Source organism: Pantherophis guttatus, chromosome 16 (genome assembly GCF_059756535.1).
Source record: "Pantherophis guttatus breed Tessera chromosome 16, ASM5975653v1, whole genome shotgun sequence".
NCBI lineage: Eukaryota > Metazoa > Chordata > Lepidosauria > Squamata > Colubridae > Pantherophis > Pantherophis guttatus.
This window is the reverse complement of record NC_142078.1, coordinates 19682429-19701033: the sequence shown is the minus strand read 5'-3', so window position 1 is coordinate 19701033 and position 18605 is coordinate 19682429. Positions and strand designations below refer to the sequence as shown.

At 52.1% G+C, this 18605-nt stretch overlaps 1 protein-coding gene across 1 annotated transcript; it reads left to right on the top strand.

The window, feature by feature from the left end:
- Positions 1–126: 126 nt before the first annotated feature.
- On the top strand, positions 127–15423 carry LOC117676604 (uncharacterized). The gene is made up of 11 exons (XM_034436185.3): positions 127–3001; positions 5750–5821; positions 8878–8970; positions 9300–9358; positions 10248–10356; positions 10431–10572; positions 11063–11223; positions 11344–11511; positions 11984–12149; positions 12404–12746; positions 12875–15423. The coding sequence occupies exons 1-11, from the start codon at positions 2174–2176 to the stop codon at positions 13260–13262; spliced, it is 2529 nt and encodes an 842-aa protein (XP_034292076.2). The 5' UTR covers positions 127–2173; the 3' UTR covers positions 13263–15423.
- The last annotated feature ends 3182 nt before the right edge of the window (positions 15424–18605 follow it).

The following is an 18605-nucleotide window of genomic DNA, read 5'->3' as shown; positions in this document are numbered from 1 at the left end:
CCGGGAAGACCTGTAGATGGTGCTGCAGCAAAGAGACACCCAAAAGGCTGGTCCTTCCCCAGCTCTCTCCTTCCCTCCCCCGCCCTCGAATAAGTAACACGGAGGGTAAAACCGGAACCCGGAAAGGCCTCCATGGCCGGGAAGAACCAGGGCATTGGATCGGGGTTGAGGGAGGGCAAAACAGAGAAACTGGCCTTTCTTCTAAGCTGCCTTCACTCAGCTTTTCCAGGTCGGTTCAAGAGTCCACAGCTGTGTTTGCACAACAAGCTTGATTAGTGGTAAGGGTGCAAATTCCATACCTGGCTTAATTCCGTAACCAGGTTAATTGTGTCATGCAAAGGCCGCCCCGGATAGTTTCGGATGTTAAGTGTCGGTATTGTATCCAGATACCTGCTATTTTATGCTTCGTGATATCTTTTGTGTGTATGTGTGTGTGCTATCAAAGTAATAGGGGTTTTTTTCAGTTTCTTTTAGAGGAGTTGAATAATTTTGACATCTTCCAAAAAAGCCACTGTGTCTCCTGCGGGCCTCCAGGGGATCCTAATTGGGCAGGCAGGCATGCTGAGAAAAGAAAACCTCCTTGGCTGGACCCCTGAATTTGATATTTATTAGGGCTTAACCCCATTCTACAGAGGAATTATTGAGTCTGTGAACTGCACCTCTATAACTGTCTGGGTTGGTTCTGCAGCCCAACAAGACAGATACAGACTTCAGAGGACTCTCCTCTTTTAAATTTTTAATTCGTGATTTTATAAATTGGGTGTTTTAATCTGTGTTTCGGCCAAAATATTTAATAATTTTAAGGGATTTTTAATATTTGTATTATCTGTATTTTATCTTGGCTGTTCACCGCCCTGAGTCCTTCAGGAGTAGGGCGGTATAGAAATTTGATAAATAAATAAATAAATAAATAAATTAGAAGGGCAGAAAAAACCAATTACTACCAACCTGCCTTCCATTGGAGACCTGTATACTGCACAAGTCAAAAAGAGGGCTGGGAAAATATTTACAAACCCCTCGCATCCTGGACCTAAATTGTTTCAACTCCTACCCTCAAAATGACACTATAGAGCACTGCGCACCAGAACAACTAGACACAAGGACAGTTTTTTTCCTAAATGCCATCACTCTGCTAAACAACTAATTCCCACAACATTGTGAAACTAGTTACTAAGTCTGCATTACTATTAATCTTCTCATTGATCCTATCACCCATCTCCTCCCACTTATGACTATATGACTGTAACTTTGTTGCTTGGATCCTTATGCTTGATATCGATATTATTTCCTGTGATTGCTCTGACTATCACTAAGTGTTGTACTTTATGATTCTTGATGAACATATCTTTTCTTTTATGTACACTGACAGCGTATGCACCAAGACAAATTCCTTCTGTGTCCAATCACACTTGGCCAGTAAAGAATTCTATTTGCAAGGACGGTCTTCATTTTGGCCCACCCATTCCCGCCACTGTCTTATACAAAGAAGCCGCAAGGAGCTTCATTTGCACAATGCATTCGGCCAAAACGGCCCCACCCTGGCTTGCTGTAAGGGGGTGACCTGGGCAGCCCTCTCTGGCCTCCCGGGAGCAAACTTGGGGGTGCAGGAAAGACTGCACAACAGAATCTCTCTGCCTTGTGCATTTCAGCCCCATTTAGTCTAACGTCTGTAGAAAACATAAACAACATGTGATGTACTTTAAATTATAGGTTATTATAAATTATAGCCCAGGAAATTATATTATATTTCCTGGGTTGGGTTTTGTAGACTCAACAGTCCCACAATTAAAGCAAAAATGCTTGGATGGGGAAAAAAACAATTGTCTGGTCACGACAATTTTCACTTCCAAGGGCTAAAATGAAAAGGAGGAAAATGTTTGTTTCCACGCAAAAAGCGGTCTGGGTATTTCTTGGCTCCCCAGGGGTGACTTACAAGGAAGCGATCAAAGTTGGGCAACTTCTAGCAGAATTGTGAGGGAGTCTTCACTGCAGGCCCCCTTTTCATCTAAAGGGCCTCCAGGAAGGAGTTGACAAATAAAGGGAGAAACAACAGACGAGAGAGAGGAACTCAACTTCTGGGCTTGAGGTCTCTGACACAACCGACCACAAAAGTGACAAACACTCTCGGGAGGGATGTGCAAGACTCAGTTTGTGTATTACGACAAACAAGCCGATGGGTTTAATGGGGAAGCCAAGGGAGGGGCTTCTGGGAACACTGTCTGGTCAACCCCAGGGGAAAAGCAATGAGAGGATGAGCTCGGAGGCCCCCAACATGCGGGAGGTATTTGACTTCCTACCCCAGACAGAAAAGGCTTCTTGTCTGAAACAGCTTGGAAATTTGGAGCTGCTTCTAAAACATTTCACTGGAAAAAATCCCTGCAAGAAGCAAAGAGGGGGGGGGGCGTTTGACTTGGGGGGCCCTGAAGGGCGCACCCCAGAAAGGTCATGGGGGGAGGCTGAGGTCCTGCTCGCCCCCCTCTGGTTCTCCTTGAGACCCCCCCCCCCAGGCGGCGCTCCGGAGTGGAAGGAGCACCCCGCTGGCCTGGTACCTTGGAGAGCGCCGCGGCCCGGGCTCAGCACCGGCGGAAAGCCGGACCGGCGGGCGGGGCGCCTCGGAAGCCGACCCAGCGACCCTTCCCGGGGCCCGCCCGCCTCTTTCCCTTCCCGCCTCGCTCCGCCCCGACGTGGCGCATCACACGGGCGGCACCCGGGAGGAGCCACGGCTGCCTGGCTCGCCCTGTTTCCTGGCCGCCCGAGCGCCGCGCTCCTCGCCCAAACCCGCCGCTGCCGGGGCGCGCGGGGCGGCAAGAGCGGCTGGCCGGGCAGGGCAGAGCCGGGGCGGCGATGCGCTGGGGCCGGCCAAGCCCTCGGGAGCCCCGTCCGCCGCAAGATGCCCGGGAAGCTCCAGAACCGCTACAACCTGGTGGACGACGCGGGCGACGCGCGGCTGCCGCTGCACAACGACGAAGCCTTCCAGCACGGCATCCACTTCCAGGCCAAGGTGAGCGCGGCGCCCCCAGCCCTGCCAGCTCCACTCCACCCGAGTCCCGGCAGCCGGGGCCCAGGGAGGCGGGCTAGCCTGGCACTTAGCTGGATCCGCCTGCGGGCAGCTAGCCGGCCGGCTGCGTCTGGAAAAAGCCGGGGGAGGAGGGGCAGGCTTGCTTGGTCACTGCTGCACTGGGGACGCTCGACGCCGCGAAAAGGCAGCCAAGTTGGAACTAGAGCCTCTCTCTGCAGCCACAGTCTACCCTCTGGGCATCAGGTGGGATAGGAAGACTTATCTAGCCGCTTCCACGCCTAGGTGTGGCAACCGCCGCCCCACCACCACCCCTGCGCTGCTCAGATTGGAATCAGGAGGGTGCTGGGTGATCAGTCAACCCAGACCTGGCTGGCAAAAACCTGGTTAAGGAGCCCACCCGCAGTTGACTAGCCCATGTTGGTCTCCCTTCCCTGGGTGGAGCCAAGAAATTTTAGGGACCAGGAAGGGGGCAGGAAAACCAAACAGGTCCACCACACAGGCCGGATCTGGCTTTGCATAAACTGGTTTGTCCTGTTGGATGCTTTTTAAACCCTTATTTTAATGTCCTTAGATTTCAGAGTTTAACTGAGTTGGGCAGTTTCCCACAGAATTCATTAGCAGCCTAAACGGGAGGGGAAACCGCCCCCCGACCTCACCTCACCTTGCAAAACTGACTGCATGAGGAGGTCAACTCCCACTTGGCTTCGGGGTCTCTTCGGCTGCAAAAATGTGGAGCCTTCCTGCTGGCACAGATCTCTTCATCAGCCCAAATGGAAAGGGAGTGGATTCTCTGATGAGAAAAAAATCTACTGCAAATATTAAAACACTGTAGAATCTATATTTGTATCCAGGGGGAGATTTTAAAAAAAAATATATATGGGAAAATCGCTCCCTCAACCAGCAACATTCAGACACCAGTTTTGCAAAAAAGCCAAAATTACAGTTTCTGCTGATTTCAGCCTTATACCCCACCAGTTCTTGCAGTGGGTCAGGATGGGCACAATTTGGAATCGCTCCTCAGGGGCAGAATTTTCAGTGGCCAGCTAGCCACGCACTGTGGCATATTCCAGTCGGTGCAATCTTGCAGGATCTCTCAATGGGAGTGGAATTTAACCCTGTTGCCAGCAAGTTAGTCTCTCTCTACCTTGCCCTGAAGAAATATTCCCGGGTTTTAAATCTGGGTAGGCTGGGCTGCTTTTCTGAAGATGACCTGGTCAGGCTCTGCCTTGGCCTCCTTCCTCTGAAGGCAACGCAGGAGTTTGCTAAATGAGGAAGTGTCTGAAGTGGCCATTTTGGAGGGGAGGGAGGGGGGAGAGAGGGAGAGGGAGGGAGAGAGGGAGATGATTTAAGTGTCAGGGCTCAACCTTTTCAGCTCCTCACTTCCCAACTGGGCCAAAATCCTTTAAAAAACAAAACAAAGGCTGCCCTTAAATCCTGGGGACCCCACTGACCCTCCCTGCCTCCGTTCCCAACAAAAAGAAAAGCCCCTCATTTCTCAGGGGGCAAGGAGGGTCTCCATCTACGAGAAGCACAGGAGATGGGAAGGGCAACTGACCACGAGGGAGGGAGGCATGGATGGATTTCCCATTTTAAAGCTTCAGGAGATAAAAATACATTGAGTTAGCACTCCAGAGATGAAGAAAAGGGGGGGGGAGCAGAGAAGAAGCAGATTTCTTGGCATGTAGGCCTTTTTGGTCTTTAATTAGAACTTTAATTAGAGCTTCCAACCCTTGTTAATTGTCTCAAACCTGGAACAAACTGCCCATATTTCTTTTTTTTTTTTAGATTGTTCATTAACAATCTAAAAGTGTCAACACTTCCTTAAGTGTTGTTTCTCAACCCAATTTGCAAGCCAGGGATCTCTTTGCTTTAACACAGACAAAGCCCTTTGGCAATTGCTCATTTCTGAGCTTGCCCTTTATGTGGCGCTCACCAAATATGCAGGACTACACTACCCATCGATGGCCAGGCGGCTGGAAAAAAAAATAATAACCGATGGGAGTCTGACTCTTTATTATTTTATTTTATTTATTGAATTTGTATACCGCCCTACTCCCGAAGGACTCAGGGCGGTGAACAGCCAAATAAAATACATATAATACAAATGTTAAAAAACCATTAAAATACAATTAAATAATTGGCCCGGAAAACGAAATTTAAAACACCCCAAATTCATAAGACAAATTTAAAATTTAGAAATTTTAAAAATTGTAAAAAAGTTTAAAAGAGAGGTTAGGCCAGGCCGGCCTGCTGGAAAAGAAATGTTTTGATGGCACGGCGGAAAGTGCGCAGGTCCGGGATCTTCCGTATCTCCGGGGGGAGCTCGTTCCAGATGGCAGGTGCCCCCACAGAGAAGGCTCTCCCCCTGGGGGCTGCCAGTCGACATTGTTTGGCTGACGGCGCCCAGAGGAGCCCCTCTCTATGGGAGCGTACTGGTCGGTGAGAGGCTACTGGTGGCAGAAGGCGGTCTCGTAGATACCCCGGTCCTAAGCCTCTTCTTTGGGACCTTTGAATTCCGCTCTTTGAGCCACATGTGGCCCTGAGCGGCAAGCAAAATTGGGGACTGGGGCAAGGAGCCTGCACCAATGCCCAGAGGCTTGGCAGATCCTGAAGGCAGTGAGGGGATCCCCATGGGCACCTAAGCCCCTTCCTGGGCTTTGGCACTAGGGTAAATGGCATCCCTCTCTCTCTTTCTCTCTCCCTCCCTCCCACCCCCCTCTCTCCCTCTAGTACATTGGAAGCTTGGATGTGCCAAGACCCAACAGCCGAATGGAGATTGTGGCCGCCATGAGAAGAATCCGGGTGAGTCAGTGTGGCCCCCATCCCCACCTCTCCTCCCTTGTGTCCTCTTCCCTGTGCTCCCCTCCCCAACCCCCATGGCCCTTGGAAGCATTTTCTGTTGGAAGGGGAGATGGGGAGGAAGACATGATGTTCCCAAATTCCTCTCCCTGAGAAGCAGCTGTGCCACTTTCTGCTTGGCCAGGCTCCCGCTCTCTTTGTTCCCGAGCCCATGGCCGGCCCCTCTTCCAGATCAGAAGGAAGACGGGAGGCAAGGGAAGGCAGCCAGGAACGGAGGAAAGGGCCGGAGGAGGTGGGCGGCCCTTTCGAAAGGCCAATTCTGGTCTCTGTTTCAAGGGGCAGGTCGCCTTCATTTTCTCCCCACACCCTCGTGGGTGGTGGCACCCACAGCAGGTGGGCTGTGGGTGGGTGAGCAGCACCTGTTCTGGAAGGAGAGCATGGCCTGCCCAAGGCTGTGCTGTACCACTGTTACCACCAGACACACTTTGGCACTGTTGAGGGGAGCAGGCAAACCGACAGAGGCTTGCAGCCAAGGTGTGGCCCACATTGGAGGCGGAGGTGGGAATAGAGTGGAAGGAGAAGCAGACCACTGAAAGCTCAAGGAGAAACTGCTCCGCTGTCCTCATAAACTGGCCACCTGCCCACTCTGACCCTCGCCTCTGCTCAGAACTCAGTCTCCAATGACTAAAAGCCGAGTCCACTCTGGACAGGAAAATAGCCACAAGAACTTCAAGCTCGCAAATCCAACTCACCAGAAAGGCATCAAGTTGGGAGAGGCTGGGTAGAAGGACCAGAGCTGATGCCCTCTAACACAACCAAGGGGCCTGTTGGCTGCTGGCACTCTTCTTCTTCCTCTTGGTCGCTGTCCAGCTTCTGAACAGCTTGCTGCTGAAGTTTGCAGGATTTAACCTGGTGGATCTTCTTTGCGCTTTCCAGGACAGTTGAACAGGGCAGGCTGCGGTTGGCCTTTCAAACAAATACCCACCAGCACCAAAACCGGAAAAGTCCTTCATTTGGTGCCTACAGTGCCATGCCAGCTTCTTCAGAGAAATGGTTCCAAGGAAAATTCACCGGTGTTTCTCAACCTTGCTCACTTGAAGATGGATGGACTTCGACTCCCAGAATTCCCCAGCCAACATGGATGGACTCCAACTCCCAGCATGCTGGTTGTGGACTTCTGGGAGTTGAAGTCCACCCATCTTCAAACGAGCAAAGTTGAGAACCAGTTTATAGCCCCCCTCTCCCTTGCCTCATTTGTCAAGACACAAGGGGGAGGACCACGGAAGAGATCTCAGGCCAAGTGTCTCCTTCTCCTGTGATTCTATTGGAGGCATCTGGCTGGCTTTTCTAGCAGACAGAAGGTGCCCTATGAATCTTGCAACCAACAGATTTATTGTGGCTTGTGCTTCCTTCCTTGATTCATACATCACCTTTCGGCTGAGCTGAAGAACAGATTTTTCACTGCAGGGAGAGGGAAATCAAGAATTTTAATTTCTCTTTCGCTTGTACGTTCAGTGGGGAAGAACCTGTTTTGCCAGAAGAAATACTTGAGCGGAAAGAAAAAGTAATGCAAACCAAAATCCTATTGAGATGCCACCCACACAGGAGCTGGTTCACAGAAACCAATGATTAAGCGTGGAGAGCAGAACAAACCCAAAGGACGGAGGAAAATTCAACCATACCCAACACTGTTCCTACAACACAATGTCAAAACGATTCCTGCAGCAGGAGGAAAGCTTGGAAGACAAAATCTCTGGTTCCGCTGACCGACCCAGATTGGATCCTACAGTCTCCACCTCCTTAAAAAACCAGGATGTTATGGGGTTGCATGACTGATGGCACCAACTCTTTGGATGTGCCACCGAACTGCAGAATAAACCCGTGATTTCCCCCCCATGCATACACTTTCAAGACGGTCTTTTGCGAAGACCCCCTCCTTTGGGAGAAGTTGTCAATGGGAAACGGGGGTGGGTGGGGAGGAGGAATACATGCCCAGCCACAAGGCTAAACATTTTCTCCTGGTGCAGATGCTGTACCACCCCCGCAGAACTGGGAAAGCTGGGAAGCCTGCAGAGCAGAGATCAAAGACGCTGGTTTTCTGAGCGAAACCCTCCCTTGGAGAAACCAGGAGGGAGGAAGTGCCAGAACTCGAGAGAGAGAAAAGGGGAAGAATCAAGCGGAATGCAAATGTGGCCGATAAGAGCTGGTTGTGCCAGGCTACGCTGTCATTAAAGCCAAGCTAAGCCTGAATTCGAATGTATTTTTAAACGGCAAGGCCTCCCTTCGGATTATTATTAGTTGCCTGGAGTTGTCGAGCTTTCTGAGCTGAAATTAAGCCTCCTTCTCCCTGCGTCTCCTGACTTGTCAGCGATGGCAGCTCCGTTCTGACTGGCCTGGAATATTAAGCAGAGGGGAGAGATGCCCCCTTGGAGCGCCTGGGCATCTGTTCCAGATGCAGTTTTCCCCCTCCTCTTTCCTGACGATGCCACCCACCCTCTGAATGGTGTCCTCCGTCTTCCCCTTGTGGCACAGCCGTTCTCTGCACCTCCCACTTTTGATGGTGCTGCCAATCTGCCACCCTGGCGCCAGCCGAGGCAGCGACCTTCCTCCTGAAAAACAAGGGCTCCCAGGGAACCTTTTCCTCTTCGAGTCTCACTGCAGCTTTTGATTTATGTATGGTCTGGTTTGCTACATCCCCAACCGACAAACTGCCCTGAATACAAAGACCGTGAAAAGCCCAAATCTCGCGGCTCCTAAAAATCAATAGGACGACTTCGAAACCGGATTGTGCAAGTGTAGAGCTGGGGAGAGAGCAGGGCTCACTTAATGACTGCATGATTCACTTGATAATGGCAGAGATTTGCTTAACACTCGTGACAAAAGAAAGTCGTAAAATGGAGTGGAGTGGAGTGGAGTGGAGTGGGAGGGTTGGGAGCTGGCCTATCTCTTCACAACCGCCTCGCTTAGCAAAATGGAAATTCTGGTCCTGCTTAAAAGGCCATAAGCCGAGGACTTCCTGTGCCCAGGCTGTTGATGGCGACTCTCCTCTTTCCCCGCAGTACGAGTTTAAGGCGAAGAACGTGAAGAAGAGGAAAGTCAACATCGTGGTCTCGGTGGACGGGGTGAAGGTGCTGCTGAGGAAGAAGCCGAAGGTGGGTGGCCTGGCCTTGGGGAGCCCAGAGGTCAGCGGAGCAGTGCCCCAGGGAGATCCAGGCTGCTGGGGTGGATTTCAGGGAATTCTCTAATTCAAAGAGAGATCCTGGGCCTTTATCAACTGACCCCTGTCCTGTCCCCCTTGGCAGAGGAGAAAGGAAGCCCAGAGGTTGCTCTTGCAGCTCCTCTGAGCTCCCATCATCCTTGCCAAGGGGTGGGTTGTCTCTTGCTCCCCTCGACTCCTGAAGAATAAGGGGTGCTGCATGGCTGCCAAGCCCAAAACAGCCTGCCCCGCTAACGCTGTCTCTTCTCTCAATCTCCTTTCCAGAGGAAGGAATGGTCGTGGGATGAAGGCAAAGTCATGGTGATGCACGACCCCGTCTATCAGTGAGCCTCTCGCGTCTTCTTGCCTTTCCATGCCCATCACGGTGCCCAGACAGAAGTCCCTTTTTTTAGTGCCACTGCAGCAGTTGCTAAACAAACTGTCATAAGTTGAGGACTATCTGTAACAACACAACACTTAACTTGGGACTGAACAGCCACGCCTATACATCCGCCCCAGGGGTGAAATCCAGCAGGTTCTGACAGGTTCTGGAGAACCGGTAGCAGAAATTTTGAATAGTTCAGTGAACCGGCAAATGCCACCTCTGGCTTGCCCCAGAGTGGGGTGGGAATGGAGATTTTGCAGTATCCTCCTTCTGGGAATGGGGTGGGAATCGGGATTTTGCAGTATCCTTCCTCTGCCACGCCCATCAAGTCACGCCCACCAAGTCACGTCACGCCCACCAAGTCACGTCACGCCCACCAAGTCATGTCACGCCCACCAAGTCACGCTCACAGAACCGGTAGTAAAAAAAATTTGAATTTCACTACCAACCTGCTCCCTTCCATGGGGAAGGAAGGAAGTGCACTGGAAAGGACTGTTGAATCGTTGGGTGTTACATTCCCTGATTCAAGGATGTCCAGGGTGTTCAGCCACCCAAGCTGGTGACCACATCCAGGAAGACCAGGCATCAACCCTTCCAGAACCTCTGGCTGGAGGATAAGGGACCATACTGCGCTATTGTTTTTGAATGTTTGGAGCGGTTGAGTTGTTGAGTTGCTCTCAACCATGGCAGCTTGAAGATGGGTGGACTTCAACTGCCAGAATCCCCCAACCATTGATGAGTTAAAGTCCTCGCATCTTGAAGTTGCCAAGGTTGAGCAAGGAGAAGATAAGAGAAGATTTGCCTTAAGATGACTTTGTACCCCTCTCTCTGGTCCCACCTTCCCTCAGGATCTTCTACGTCTCCCACGACTCCCAAGATCTCAAGATCTTCAGCTACATCGCCAGGGACGGCACCAACAACTCCTTCCGCTGCAACGTTTTCAAGTCCAAGAAGAAGGCAAGCCAAGCTGGGCCAAGCTGGGCTACCTCGTGCCAGGCCTTGGCTCCTGCTAACCCGCTATCTTCCCGCAGACCCAGGCGATGCGCGTGGTGCGGACGGTGGGCCAAGCTTTTGAGGTGTGCCACAAACTCAGCCTGCAGCACGCCCTCCAGAATGTGGACGGCCAAGCGGACGGGGCCAGCAACAATTCTGCCGATGTCGCTCAGATAGAAGGTGAGACACTGAGGGGACCTTTCCCGGATCATAAATCTGGAGAAGGTAAAGAGGACTCATCTCGTCATCTTGGGCTTCCTAAAAATGGAGGATGAGAGATGGGAAAATAGACCTCTCCCACTGCAGACCTAAAGCAAATTCAAATGGCTGCAGGATGACCTTTGATCCATCCAGAAATTACATTGCCTGCAGCAGATAAGTTGAGACACATCTGAATTAGCTTCTCTTACCCAAGGTCAACCTGTCTAGATGAACGGTAGATAAGCAGTCCAGCTCTCTTGCAGGAAGTCCCAAAGTCACCCAGTCTGAATCTACTCCAGATTCCTCCTCTTCCTCCTCTTTCCTAGGCTGGGAAGGGGTTTCTCTGGAGGAACAACTCATACATTACCTTGAAGACAGCCCCCTCCCCTTTCAAGGCGATCCAGAGCCCCCCAGTGCCAGAATGCCATCTGGGTCTTACTTTTTCTGCCTTGGTTGTGTCCCCCCGAAGGTCTCCAACGGCTGGAACCAGCCTTGGCTGACCGAGACCTCGGCTTGGCCGGGTCAATAGGTGTGTGCCTGCCCGACTGCGGGGTCTGCGAGCTGCCTTTCTCCGTGCCTGACCTGGGAGAGCTGAAAAATGGGCTCAGCCCCAAGGCGAGGGACGGCCAGGTGGGTGACTCCTTGGGGGGAGCCATGAAAATGAATCAGGAAGGCTGGATCCGTGGGGCTTCCTGGGAGGGGGGGTGCGAAAGGAGCAGCTCCCATTTCTGGTCTTTTTCTGGCTTCCAGGAAAAGGAGAACGGTGGTCTCCGGCCCTCCTCTGCCCAGCCTCTGGGCAGCACGGGGAGCCCCTCTTCCTCTGCCTCGACCACCCCACTCGCTTCCCAGCACTGCCTGCAGCTGCTCCAACACCAGCTCCTCCAGCAGCAACAGCAGACGCAGGTGGCCGTCGCACAGGTAAGCCTTCTCTGTCCTGGGTGCAAAAGTTCCCAGGCCTGGGCCCCCGTCCTCTTTTCCTCTGGAAAGGCTCTGCTCCTCCGTTACGACCGCAACTCACTTGGGTCACCCCTGAAGGAGGCTTCCGGGGAGCCCACCAAGTTGGCTTGTGGAACTCCCGGCAACAAATGATTCTGTGGGAGCTGCGAGTCCGAACGGGGTTCCCCGAGGGGCGACAGAGCAGAGCCTGCAGGGACTTCTAGGGTCGCATGTCCTGATATGAACATTATAGCAGACAGTATATAAATCTTCCACCTGTCCAAACTGCAAAGCGAGCTCCAGCTGCATTCCAACCGGGTGCCCCACTACAACTCCCGGCCTGCGCGCCTGGTGCAACGTCCCCGATTAGAACCTGCCACCTCTAGGCATTGTCTGCTGGGGCAGCGAGGAGGAGATGCCTGGCATGCAAAGCCCCACGTCCCATTCCCAACAGGTGCAGCTTCTGGAGGACCAGCTGTCTGCCGAGACCACGGCCCGCGTGGAGGCCCAGGCTCGTGTCCGCCAGCTGCTCCTGACCAACCGCGATCTCCTGCAACACGTCTCCTTGCTGGTGAGGCAACTGAAGGAGCTGGAGATCAAGGTGCAGCTGCGGCGTCCAGGTGAGCAAGGGATGGGTGCAGGTGAGGTGGTTAGCTGTCCCTTGCCACCTGCTCCTTGGGAGCAAGAGAACCGAGGGGCTCAGGAGATGGAAGGGAGAAAGACGGGCGGGAGTGGAGGTGCAAGGAAGGGAGGCCACCAGAGATCAGGTCAGAACAAACCTGGCTACCCCGGAGAAGCACCTTCTTACAATACGGCACGAACCCTGCTGGCCTCCAGGTGTCTCTGAACCATGCCTCTCCCCTCTCGTCTCCAGTTGAGCGTTCCCTGCAGAACCTGAGCTCGGAGCACCCTCTGTCCCTCAACCTGAAGGACCACTACAATCTGGAAATGAACTTGTCTTCCACCTCAACACCAGCCAGCATAGAGGGCAGCCCCATGACGCATCTGGCTTCTTACAAATCCCACCAGAACTTGACCAACTTGGAGATGGGTAGTGGCCTGTCTGGCAAGCTGGAGAAAGAGGAGCATCTGGCGGTTCTGGAAGGGCCTGACGGACTCCGCTGCGTGGAGGGATCTGAGGTGGATGAATGCAGTGCACCCAATGGAAGCACTCAACCCACTTGCCGTGGTCCAGACGCCGTGATGCTGAGGGAAAGGTAAGTTGTGGTGGTTCTGCTTTGCGCTGACCCAACCAAACTGCAAACTGCTTCCTTCTCAGGTTGAGGTTCCACACCCAACCACGACTGGTCTTGACTCTGACCCGCTTCCCCTCCTCATTTGACAGATTGCAGCTGTTCATCCCCAAGCTGAATCCACCTCCACCGTCCCTGCGAAGGAGGTCAAGTAAAACCATCTCTCCCTCCTCGGAGGCAGAGAAGATTGCGGCAGCTTCCAGGGCCGCCCCTGAACCCTCCGTGCTCAGCAGCCCAGGCGTCTTCTCTAGGTCCGAGTCTGAAGCCAGGATGGTGGGAGGAAGCCAGAACTCCAGTGCCCGTGCCAAAACCCAAGACCAGGAGAGTCTTGGGCAGCCAAAAGAAGCCCATCCATGGGTGGAAGCAGCTGAGAACTGGGATGCCCCACGGCCCTTCTTGAGCATTGATGAAACCTGCCTGCACATCAGTCTGTCCGAGGATGAGCTTGACCGGAAGGGCAGCTGTGTTGCTCACGCATAGAAATGCTTGAGGGACAGACCGTGGTGGATCGCTCTGCAAGACAGAAATCCTGAAATGGATCCATTCAAGTAACCTGCAGAAGTTGGGCACTGAAACCGTTGTCTCCTTGCAACTTGAAGTCTTCCACCTCAGAAGCAGGCGTCTTCCTCCAGATACCATCTGAAGGCTCCTAAAAAGTTTCTCCCAACTTCTTGGTGCGGTTGACTGGTTTGCAGACTGTGATACCCTCGTAAGCAGTCCATCGGGACACATTCTCACCATCTTCAACTGCCTCAATGGCTGAGCAAACGGCCCTGCCAGAAATTGCTCCCAAGGCTTGAAGGACATCAAGATGTTTCAGAGGTAAAGAGGACAGGACAGATAATTTGCACGTGGCTTAGATAATGCCAAAAAACCCCAGGAGCTTCTACCATTTGGTCAACATCTGAGAGAAAGCTAGCTCTAGTTGAGCAACGATTTCCAGGTGTCTCCCTGGATTCATGCAGGTTGCTCTCCACAAGTCTGTAGGACGGAAGCTGACTCCTCCTGAACCAGTGAATTTGGAGCTGAGGGGGACACACCAGTGCTAGGATTTTGGAGCTAAAGAAACCTGGTGCCCCCCCAGAAGTCTCTTTCCTCCCTGTCTCCGTTATCAGCTGAACTTCTGGGGTTCTACTGGTGGAGATGGGGGGTGAGAGAATCAGGAGAGAAGCTGGTGCTTACAAAAAAAAAAAAAGAGATTTTATTGGGTCCAAAGACATAGATTCTGCAGAGATTCGGGAATTTGGCCCAAGTAACCGGAATCTGAGATGCTCACACCTGGGGTGAAGGCCATGTGGGGTGAGCAGAGGCTGTCATAGCTCCCACCACCAGCCTAACCCCCCCCCCATCAATACCAGGGGGGGATAAACACCCACCAGCAAGGACTTGCATTTCAAGCGTGTGGTTCACGTAGAGCCCCAAAGGATGAAAATTGCATGGCTGATGACCACGAAAAGAGAGGGGGAGTCCAGAGCATGTTGCCAAAAGGATCAGGGGAGGGGAGCACCCCCCAAGGATTAGAAACGAGGCCTTCGTAGTAAATGCTGGGCAGACACGCACGAAGGAGCTGACCAAAGGGATGGAACTGTGCGAATAGTTGCCACACAGGAATGAGAGAGAGAGAGAGTGAGAGAGAGAAAAGAAGAGACTGGGAAGGAAGGAAGGAAGCAAGGAAGGAAGGAAGGAAGGAAGGAAGGAAGGAAGACTAGGATTGCACTCTGTGTCAAGCTATCCGCAGTCGGGAGGCAAGATGGCAGCTTCACAGGGACAACTGGGATTGCCCACCTCCGGACATAAACCCGTCCTCCCTACCTCCTGTGCCTGCAGCACAGACTGAACATTTTCTGATGCTGCCAATAATAGAGAGAAGAAACACAAACGCCACACCTGCATCTGCAACACACACACAGGCTGTGTGAAAGCTACCCCCAAGGCAAGCTGTAGGTTCAGGGGTGCGAATCCTGCCACTACAAGCCTGGGAAGCTCCTGGCTGCCTTCGGCAACCCAGCAGCGTCCTTCCTTCCTCCCCAGGACAAAAAAAGAGGCCTTAACTTCTGAATCCGAAGCCAGCTACCCACCTTCTCTCTGGGTTCCTCTTTTTCCTCCCAACGGGAGGAAAAAGGCAGAAAAGGTGCACGGGGAATGCATTGGAAGCATTCTTCACAGCCACCTTACAAAAGAAGAATAAAATCGAGAATTGGTGTGCAATATAACACACACCACTTGCGATGGCGGAGTGACGACTGAGGCACCGAGGGCCCTGTTTTCGTCAGCCACGGCAGCCCCCAGCCTCACAGACCCCCCCCCCAGGGGGGGAGTTTCAGAAGGAGAGACAAAATCCATCTTGGTCCAGGCATCCATCCAAAGGCCTTGAGGATTTTGGCCCAAATCCAGATTTCGAGCCAGGTCCTCTTGCCACAAACAACCTCACAAAACCTGCTGTAAGAAAGAGCAAGCTGGAGAGAGAGACGGAAAAAGGGGTTGGCGAGAGCAGCCGGGTGGGGGGGGGGATGTGGCTGGCCAGCGTTTCCCGAGGGTCTCCTGCCCTTGTTGAAGAGTTTCACCAAATCGAGAGGGGAAAACGGTTGAATGTACGATAAAAAACCACTCATGTTTCCAGGATGATAAATGTAATCCCAAATTCTTTTCTCCTTCTCTTCTTGGCGCTGTCTTTTGGGGAGGGGGAGGGCCTGGGGGGTGGGTTTCCTGTGCTTTCAACATGCTGCCTTTGACCCAGACGGCAGTTTTAAGTTCCCCTGTGGATAGATCTGAATTCTAGCACTTGATCTCTCCGATAAGGCCTGCTTTCCTTCCAGATAACCCTCTTCCCACCCCAAGAGCCCCCCCCCCACAAACACACGTACATTTCCCACATCACAAACCCTTTAACCTCCTCCGTTTTAAGCATTGTCTGGGCATTCTGTTAAAAAAGATTTTAGAAGATTTCTGGGGCTGGGCAAATGCGTGCCAGCCTCAACGTTGCCAACACATCCTAAGCTTCCGCTCAAAGGAATAAATTCTGGTGCAGAGACTTGTGGAGAAACAACCGAAGCAATTGTGCAGAGGGGTTACGTGGGAGCAAAAAATGCCCACTAACCACGAAAGGAAAGTTTGGGGAACCACTTTTGCTTCTCCCAGCTCCATCTGGCCTACTATCTCCTCCTCCTGCGGGCATCAGTTCAGCCCGAGTGCCAACTCCATACGTTCGTTGCCCGATGGATTTTAGCAACTTCAACCAACCATCCACAGAAGCTGGAGCTGCCTAGCAAGGCAGGGGGCTTTATGGGCCACTTCAACTCTTCCTTTTTGGGGAGGGGGCTCAAAAAGGGAAATCAATATCAAATTGAGGAATGAAAGTTGATATTTTTCTGGCTGCTTTCCCTTCAATGAAATCCTGACAATTAAAGTCTCAAACCAGACCCAGGAATTGTCCCATTGTTTTCTCAAACAGAGAAACATGTGAGAACACGCCATTTAGGAGTTTTCGACGTTTCCCCTGCAGGTCTCAAGGCAAGGATTTGGGTTCGAGTTTCACACAGTCCTCGCCTTCGATGCTTCAAAGAGCATCTTGGGATGGGCTGATGGGAGGGGTCTAAGTCAGGCCAGGGGAAAAGCTAAGCTGCTGTCCCCCTCCGCTTGATGGCATTTGGAGGGGTATCCCCACTTTTTCACTGTTTTCCCAAGAGTCCCAGGATGCAAATGTAAGCGTAGACATCTGAAATAAGCACCCACGTACATACAACCCTAGACTGGGCTCAAAGTCATTGAGTGGCCTCGAGTCATCCCAGGAGCACCCAGGACTGAAGTTTTGAGACTTAGAAGCTGGTCATCTCAGCCACTACACAAGCTGCCATTTTGGACTATAACTCCCATAACTCCTGACCACGGACCAGGCTAATGAGAGCTGCAGTTCCCACCCACCCACTCGGGTGCTCGAAGGTTGTCCTCGCTTGTCCCCAAACGACATCGGGCTTTCTTAGCTCCCACTTTTGAAGGCGTCCATCCAGGAACCAGGCTGCTGGTTTAAAAAAGGAGGCGGGGGGAGGAAAGGGGGGGGAGATCCTGCAGCTTCCCCCTCCCTCCCTGTGTGAGCACCGCTTGCCTTTTACAGGGAACGCCCGGCAGAGGGCAGCACCGCTCCAGGTTCTCCTAATGCCAGGTCTGGATGGAAACGGACGCCTTTGGATCTGGAGAGTAGATGCGAATATTTTGGGGCCTGTCCAGCAGGATGCAACCCAGCCCTCTCCGGCCACCATCCTGGTCTCCTCCCTACTCCCCGCCAGCACGCGAAGGACAACCGAGCCTCTTCCTGAAGGAATTTGGCCTGGGTTCCCGACAGACCGTGAAAACTTGCTCGTCCGGTTGGGATGTTCTTAAAAACACAATGGGTTGACTGTTAGACTTGGCACAAACGCCATTCTCAGCATGCCAGCCCTTAGAGCGAGATGCTGCTGGACCGTTGGGCCATCTGCCCTCGGCCTTGTCCTTTCCACAAGCAGAGGCAGCTTCCCAGACAGAATAACAGAGTTGGAGGGGCCCTTGGAGGTCTTCTAGTCCAACCCCATCGTCAAGCAGGAAACCCTATCATGAGTTGCTTCTTTTCCCATCAGACTTCCAGATTCAATCTGCATCGGACCCCGGAGCTCCTTTATAATAAGCAGGAGCCCCCCCCTCTCCCCCCATCAGCCGTGGATCCCTTCAACATTTCCATCGCTGGTGGAGACAACGGCTGCTCACAAGCTGTGCCGGCCACTTCAGCACAGGAACCGCAAACATCAACTGAGGATGTCCCAGAGTTATTCCATTGCAAGATGGGCAGCAAATAAATTCAATCAATCAATAAACTGTTGCCATCCCCGATTTTCCAGCCTCAGCGGCAACTTAAAAGAAAAAAATTCTTCATGAGATATTTTCTTTCGTTTTAGATATGACCATTTTTTTTCCTCTCTGGGTCCATAGGAACGAACGCCACCAGATTTCATTTCTACACAACCACCAGTTGTATCTGAACCGGGGAAATGTGGTGGACAGAATTAACCTGGATTTCCACCCAGCTTCAAATGATGGTCAACTGTTGGCTCAGCCAGTTTACACAACCAAAATGGAGGTCCTGTAAGACAAAAAAAACCCAAACCTGATAAACATCCAGCTAAAATCTAGCTAGGATGCTGGAACGAGCCTCACCCGACGGTCACACAACATCCAGAGCAGACTCCAAGATCAGCCATGGGGAGGGCGGGAGGAAGGACAGGGTGGGCCTGCGTGGCACAGTCAGGAGTTAGAATATGACTGCCTTATTTTCCAGTTCAAATGTGAAAAAGCAGAGAAGGAAAAGTGAGTTTTGTGCACCTTTTCCACCCTCCCCGTCCAGAAACGAAGAGCTCATCGCAGGTCAAACAGAGACATGATACGATCTAATACGCGGCTACAGATAAATATGTCCACATAATTTCATTATCTTTTCTTGCACTGGGAAAGAAAAAAAAAAGGAGCAAAATTCATCCAGGATACAGCCACTCAACATTGCAGGTGGTAAAAGATTCCGAGCCCTCCCAACAATGCCGTTGAGTTGGTAACCTGTGACTAAAATCGGCGCTGGCTTTAATTTCAGAGCCTGCGTTGGGGGCGCGCGTGCTCGTTAATCTCTATGCAAAGCAGTTGAAATGAATATGCAGCGTTCGGGAGATGTAATTGTACGGCTTCCATTCAGGCACTGTAATTTTCCAGACAGGATCCTGCAATCAAGATTCTATTCATTAGGATATAAACAATTTGGTTTCTCTTAGCTCTCGAGTCTGCCAATCATTTTGCTGGAGTGAGCAT

Excerpts from the sequence above, each read along its gene's own strand:
- LOC117676604 (XM_034436185.3), top strand. The coding sequence starts at position 2,174 with ATGGGTTTAATGGGGAAGCCAAGGGAGGGGCTTCTGGGAACACTGTCT. Across the intron at positions 5,822-8,877 it reads CCGCCATGAGAAGAATCCGG|TACGAGTTTAAGGCGAAGAA; the intron begins GTGAGTCAGTGT and ends CTTTCCCCGCAG. Across the intron at positions 9,359-10,247 it reads ATGCACGACCCCGTCTATCA|GATCTTCTACGTCTCCCACG; the intron begins GTGAGCCTCTCG and ends ACCTTCCCTCAG.